The 7,500-nt window shown below is 48.3% G+C and overlaps 1 protein-coding gene across 1 annotated transcript in view; it reads right to left on the bottom strand.

The window, feature by feature from the left end:
- Positions 1–7,500, bottom strand: part of sema4c (sema domain, immunoglobulin domain (Ig), transmembrane domain (TM) and short cytoplasmic domain, (semaphorin) 4C) — a 47,030-nt gene that overhangs the window by 14,191 nt on the left and 25,339 nt on the right. The window contains exon 2 of the mRNA XM_076269868.1: positions 6,104–6,310. Coding sequence (XP_076125983.1) covers positions 6,104–6,206 — 103 coding nt within the window. The 5' untranslated portion in view covers positions 6,207–6,310. The remainder of the gene's footprint in view (positions 1–6,103; positions 6,311–7,500) is intronic.

Raw genomic sequence — 7,500 nt, 5'->3', positions numbered from 1 at the left:
GAGAGTTAAAGTGAGACATTGAGACAGTGTTACTTTCATAACAGTACTTATGTACAGTACTTCATTACTCTCGTCTTCCATGTGCTGCCTATACAGACAACAGACTCCGGTGAAAAAATTGTGATGCTGGCTTTTTCCGTAAAGTGACACTATTAATACAAGGGGATCATTATGAATAATGTATCTTGTTCACACTGAAAGCAGAACCTGAGCTCCTAAAAGGAAGAGGCGTCAGGTCTGATTTACAGCCGGCCATCGTGTACAGACAAACCGACTGAAGCCCTGTCAGGCCCGACTGGATTGAACAAACAGAGGAGGAGAGATGGAGGGGGAGAAGAGGGAATGAGAAAAGGGAGGGGAAAGACAGGGTAGATGAAGGAAGGTAAAAAAATATGGGATGAGAAAGACAAAGGAGAAGGAGAAAGAGAGAGTGAAGGAGAACAGGAGAAGAAAAGAGAGAAAGGGATAGAGCGATCGCCTTAGGCTTGAGAGAGACAGCAATAGGAAGCAGAATTCGAAAACAGGGAATCAGTGTGGAAGCTCAGTTATTACCTAGAGAACAGCAGTGTATTAATATTAGAGTGCAGCCTGCGCCAAGAAGAGAGGGGAGCAGAAGAAAGGAAGCAATGTCCCTGGAGGCAGGCAACGCACATCTGCTTGGCTTCACAGACAACTAGCACGGCAAGCACACACACACACACACACACACACACACATACACACACACACATGCACACACGCCTGAAGAGTGCCTCTGGATACCTGCTCACCATCTCAAGTGTTTCGCCCAATCACACAGAGACTTTGGCTGCGCTTGTAGAGAGTCATTTTTAATTATTGCTCACCGCAGATGTCAATTACATAGCAGCTATAGGGAAAAGGGGGGTGTATTTACTTTGTACCACCACAGAGGGGCAGCCTTGAGGCTTATGCACACTTTGGGGGACAGGGTGTGTGTGTGTGTGTGTGTGTGTGTGTGTGTGTGTGTGTGTGTGTGTGTGTGTGTGTGTGTGTGTGAGAGAGAGAGAGAGAGAGAGAGAGTGTGTGTGCGTGTGTGTGTGTGTGTGTGGTGTGTGTGTGTGTGTGTGTGTGTGTGCTAATGTGTGTCTGTGTGTGTGACTGTGTGTATGTTTGGGAGGGTGATAAATGAGAGATCCCTTTTGTGTTCCTTGTATTTCGTATGACAGAGCAGCAGCCAAGAACGCCGTGGTGAGGAACAGCCGTGGGAGTAGTTAGGAATAATGAAGAGAGACGACAGAGATAGAGATAGGCCGAGAGAGAGAGAGAGAGAGAAAAAGCAGCAGAAAAAGATTGAAAAAGAAGAAAGAGTGAAAAAGAGAGAATGCCCTCCCGACTTTGGCGCTGAAGGATGGATGAAAGAGACACAAAGTGAGGAGAGCCGAATCCCAAAAATAGGCCAAAGTGATGAAACAGATGTGCACGTTTGACAGAGGAAAAGAGGTGTGTCGGGTCGCCAGAGGACAACCTCCCTCTGCCCGCTGAGATGATGGGTCCACCTCTAGTCCTGACCTAAATGAGAGATGAAGGATTCAAAGCACAGGGTCAAGAGTGTGTGCCTGTATATATTTGCGTGTGTGTATGTGCCTGTGTGTGTGTGTGTGTGTGTGTGTGTGTGTGTGTGTGTGTATGGGGTGGGACCAGGCTGGGCCAAGGAGCTGGACTCACTTAGGTCTCCTCTGATGTTTGTCCATGTGTGTGTGTGTGTGTGTGTGTGTGTGTGCCTAAGCTGCTCCACTGCTCTTTTCAGAGACAGATTTACTATAAATACAGCCAGGCTCTGCTTATAGCTCATAACCACCGCACAGCTCAACACACTGCTGTAATTAAAGGGCTATTTTAAGCTCTTTGAAGCAGTAACATGGAGACAAAAAAAAAATATATTACACAGACACAGAGGCACACACACACACACACACACACACACACAATCACACACACACACAATAACACACACACACAATTACACAAACCATAATACAAACACAACCACTAACACTATTTTCTCGCCCTCTGGAAGAAGAAAAAGACCTGTCAGAGTTGCATCTCTTTGGCAGAGACCCATTGAGAAGCAAAGCAAGGGTGGGACCGAATGAGAACAGAGAGAGAGAGAGAGAGAGAGAGAGGGGTGTGTGGGGCTGCAGGGGGTTGGAAGGAGATGGAGAAGGAGTGAGGGAGAGAGAGAGAGAGAGAGAGAGGGAGAGAGAGGGAGTGTGTGTGAGTGAGCGACGGCTGTAATTGCTGTAGATTACGTGAGGGAGTGGTGCAGAGGGGCACAGGGAGATGTCGAGCGGAGGAGTGCGATTGCAGACAGGGAGGAAATGTAGAAGTGGATTAACACAACAAAACGAAATAAACACACACACACACACACACACACGCGCGCACAGAGGGAGACGGCAGCAGCAGAGGGGTAGACAGGCAGGCAGTTTGACTGGCAAAGCGGAGAGAGTGAAAAAAGAGGAGAAAGAAAGAAAGACAGACATGTATGAAAATGAGACACTAGAGAGAGAGAGAGAGACAGAGAGACAGAGAGAAAGAGGGAGGGAGGGAGAGAGAAAGAGAGAGAGAGAGGGAGAGAGGAGGAGGCAGTCAGTGAGAGGGTATGAGGGAACAGTTGATGGAGAGTGCTGTGACGGGAACCCTATTGAGCTGTACCAGCCATGAAAGAGAGAGGGAGAGAGGGAGAGAGGGAGAGAGGGAGGAATAGAGAAAGAGAGAAGGAGACAGGGAAGGATGGAGAAGGGGTAGGCGGTAATTGCAGGAGATTATGAGAGGGAGTGGTGCACTAGTCGAGTATGGGAGTGCGACGGCTGATGGGTTGAAATCATATAAGTGGATTAACACCAGAAAAAAGACGGGAAAACACCAAATCAGACACCAAGAGGGAGCTGAGGAGAGGGAGAGGGAGAGAGCGAGAGGAGCGAGTCTCCAAGAGAATAAAAATCGAGTGCTTTGGGGAACTTTTCTTACAGGCAGCCGCGCATACATACATACATACATACCAGGCCAATACTGGACAGCTGAGAGAAAGCAAACCAAAATAGAACCACGAACGACGCAGACGGTGGGGGAGGTGGAGGAGGAGGAGGAGGAGGAGGAGGAGGAGGAGGAGGGGAGGAAAGGTTATGACTCAGTGTAGAGCGCTGTAGGAGTCCGGAGCTCAGTTTTGCTCCAGTGGTGACCTTTTCTGTGGAGTGGCACCTTTGAAAAGCCCCTCCGCCGGCTGGTGGGGGTCGGGGCTGGCTGACAGGTGGATTGATGCGGGGTAAAAGACCTGCGCACGCTAGCCAGCTGTTGGCCAACAGCAAGATCTGGGCACTCAGGACGAGGGGGGGGGTTTATCTGCTCCTAGTGATAAATACTGGATCTATAAAACCAGCACTGGATAGAGTGCCTCTTAGACATGTTACGGGGCTTTCTGACAGCATAACACACAAGTGTACTTAAATTGTGTATACCTAACATAAGATTGTGTATCCACAAGTCTTGGCAGAAGCACAGACACAAATGCATGCATGGGTGGGACATGGACAGACATACACCCGTCTGACCACTGTGTACATTGATGTGCACACCAAGATACATAAAGACATGCACACACACACACACACACACACACACACACACACATACATGCATGCTTAGACACGCACACGCACACGCACACGCACACACACACACACTGTATGTAGACTATGTATACTGACACACACATAAATACACACAACACACACACACATACGCTGCAGGCTCCACCTTCCCCTGTGGAACCAGTCATTACAGTAATTGGGGGTTAGAGAGTGTTCTGCTGGGACGGCACGGCCGGCCTCTCTCTTCCTCTCACACACACACAGCCCTCCCTCCCTCCCTCCGTTCCGTCTTCCACTCCTGCGCACTCCTCCCCGGTGCGCGCCGTCGGCAGCCATTACCGTGGCCACCGCGCTCGCCCACTTCCTGCATTTGTCAAATTTGTCGGAAGCTGAGAAGCTGCGGAGCTGAGGTTGGTGGGACAGGGAGGGTAGTGGCACGGGACGTTGTTACCGCTCTGTGTGCTCACTCATCTGGAACTGCGGCCATACAAAAATCCAATCGCTAGATTAAAGCCATAATAAAGAAAAAAAGCTTCAGTGCCAGGCATTACATCTCTCTCTCTCTCGCTCTCTTTTTCTCACTCTCTCACTCTTTCTCTCGCTCTCTCACACACACACACACACACACACACACACGCACACGCACGCACATGTACACGTACACATACACGTACATACACACCCATCCAACATGCACACATACACTTATCTATAAACACACATACCACTACACATACACATACCCACAGAAACACTTTTCTCTCTGTGTCTTTGGCTTTTGTTTATAAAGAACGCCAGTTGATTCTTTCTTTGTCTCTGACAGCGGTGCGGTGGTTAGTGAGATGGAGTGTGTCTGTGGGAGGACAGCAACAGTGGTGGTGGGGGCGGGGGGGGGGGGGGGGGGTGATGTGCGAAGGGGCAGCAGGGAGGCTTCCCGTCTCCATGATAATAAATGTTCTAGTTGTCTCCGAAGGCCACCGGGTTAACAAGCTTATTTTTGAGCTGCACATTTGAAAACAAGCGACTAATGGGCAGCTCAATTCAAATGCAGCCTGAGCCTGATGAGTGAGGAAAAGAGGTGAGAAGAGGGAAAGAAAGAGCAAGAGGGGGAGGAAGAGGGAGAGAGAAAGAGAGAAGGGAGAGAGAGAGAGAGAGAGAGAAAGTAGTTAGATTTGTTTGTGTTTCTTCCACACATAATGACAGAGGTGGGGTCAGCACAGAGGGGTGTGGAGGGAGGTTGGGGGGGGGGGGGTGTGTGTGGGAGTAAATATTATCTCTGCTCTCATCTCAACCCCCTCCAAAAACTAAACTCTAAATCCCTCAAACTGCCTGTCCAAGCACTCTGCATACACACTGACTCGTTAGCCATCCCCCCTCCCCCCTCTCACTCTCTGTCTTCCTCTCTCTTTTCTTTCTGTTGTCCTTCTGTTTTCCTCCCAAGCCTCTATCCTTTTTGTTTTTTTCCTCTCCTAGTCCTCCACTGAAGCTACATAGGCAGAACTATTGTTTATGTGGTTTGCTATTCATATACAGCCACACGCGACACGACACAGCATGCACAAGGTTAGGGTCTGTGTGTATTTTTCTTCCCTGTCCCTCTGTCTTTCTTTCTTTCTTTCTTTCTGTCTTTCTTTCTTTCTTTTGCACCGTCTCTCCACTCGGGTTTGCTCCTCCGAGACCATTTCCTGCCCTTTTAAGGCAGCATGCTTGCAACTCCCATTCTCTCCTCTTCAGCTGAAATAAAGGAAATCTCTGTCTCTCAATTCAATTCAATTGGCTTTATTATCTCTCTCTCTGTCACTCTCTCTCTCCCCTCTCGTGATTGTGTTTATTTTCTCTGACCAGAGTTTATTGTGTCCATCTGTTTGCTTGTGTTATGACTTTGTGAGTTGGTCAGACAGTGCAGGCAGCATCGGGGATGGTTTTTAAGTGAATTAGTGAGTGTATTTCTGTTTCAGTGCAATGTTGACTGCGTGTTGACTTAAAAAAAAAAAAAAAAAGTAAAAAAAAATGTGTTCCAGTCAATCCCGACACCCGAGAGAAAAGGGGCATTTGGGGTGGGGGTGGAGTCATTGAAATTAAAACAGTGTAAGAAAGGGGGAACAAGAGAGACTGGGGCTATTCTGACAGAGAACAACACTCTACTGTGGAGTGCACATGAAATATGAGTCTGCAGCCAGAACAGTTGAGGCTGTGAAGTTCTTATCTGAGATCTGCATGGATAAGGAAGGGAGGGGCTGCACAGGGAAGAGAAAAAAAGAAAAAATGGGAAGGGAAAAAAGGCAGAAGAAAAGAGCAGCAGAAAAAAAAGATACTGACAGTGAAAGAGGGATGAAATAGGAGAGGTCTATAGAAAACAGTGACAGTGGCCTCAGTTGGATGTAAGAGGAACAACCCCCCCCCCCCAGCCTACCATCCACCCCCACTTCAGTTCTGAGTTTGACATCGGACCTGGAAAGAAACAGTACAGGCTTTGGTTCTGGCCCACTTACCAGTGTGCCGGACCGTCTTGCGGGGGATTGGATTCCAGTTGACACACATCGTCTTGTCCCAGCCAATGACAAGCATCAGGAGCAGGACTTTAGCTCCGCCCATGTCTCCTGTCAGTCCTGCTCTCCACACAGTTATTTTGCAGCTCCTCTGAATGGACGCCGAGAGATGGCAACTGGAGACACTAAAGGCAGTCCCCCCTTGGAAGCCTGGACAGACAGAGAAAGAGAGACAAAATAGCATGCACATTATGGTATGTGAAAGTCACTCATTAATCCTGCCGACCAGCGTGACCCTCCATCGCCGACACTCCGTCACGACAGTTTACTCTGCCCACTGACAGAGGCGTTCAAACAGACTCCTGCTGGCACACTGCCAGTCTAGGAGCTAGTATCTGTCGCATTAGGGGAAAACTCAACCTACATTCCAACCTCCGTCAAGATCATTCACTCTGTTTTCATGTCAGACACAGAGCCAGCGTCTCTTCCTTTCTCTTTCTCTGCCCGATGGAGGCGAGCTGTGAATGTGTTTGTAATTATAATTTCGGTCTGTGTTTGTGAGGCATTATTATGATACCACAGCCAAGGTTCTCAGGAGAGAGGAAAAACCTACAGAAGACAAAGTTCCCTGCATCTCTATGCTGCTCACTCCCCGGTTTCCACAGATCCGGGCCTAATCATCATGCGACACCTGTCTCTGTCTATTAAAAAGGGAAATTAGAACCTTGATAATGTTTGCTGATTTGAGAGCAAAAGGCATTGAATTTTAAATGCGCGTAAAATGTCAAATTGTGTTTATCATTCGAGATAACACAAACGCAGTGCCTCGGCGGCGTCTTTCGCCGGCAATATTTATCGCCGGGGCCCACGTGCCGGGGGTATTGAAAAACCCTGGGCCGATAAGCGATGGACACTCTTGTATCTGTGTGTGTGTGAGTGTGTGTGTGTGTGTGTGTGTGTGTTTGACTTGCCATTTACAGAAATGAGATGCGGAGCACCGGCACTGCAATTTCAGGCCTATTGATTTTATTTTTTTTCCCAAAGAGAGCTGCGTGCGGGCTGACAAAAAGTCCAAGATCATCGAAATGACTTGGCTTAAATGGAAGGGTAGTATAAAACTATTTGATGACTCACGGCAGGCAGGTCTTGCTGCTACTTTATTGGATCGATGGAGAGCTGCTTACTCTTTAAACGGAGTAGAGCGTAACATTTGGAATCGCCGTGGATAAATTGTAGAGGCCATCCAATAACCCCTGTGTCTGACATTGAACATGCCAAGACTGCTGAAGAAAACAAACGTCTACTTTTCTATGCGCTCGCTTGGAAAAGTCAGGAAAACACAAACTTGAATTTGGTTTGCTAACAAGGAAGGCCTCTTAGGCAAACCAAGTAGCAGGTTC

Source organism: Alosa pseudoharengus, unplaced genomic scaffold (assembly GCF_046254945.1).
Source record: "Alosa pseudoharengus isolate Yale_2024_CS ecotype anadromous, Long Island Sound unplaced genomic scaffold, YU_APseudo_1.1 YU_APseudo_1.1_scf_6, whole genome shotgun sequence".
Lineage (NCBI taxonomy): Eukaryota > Metazoa > Chordata > Actinopteri > Clupeiformes > Clupeidae > Alosa > Alosa pseudoharengus.
Note: the sequence above shows the minus strand (reverse complement) of the source record. Positions and strands in the feature narration are given on the sequence as shown.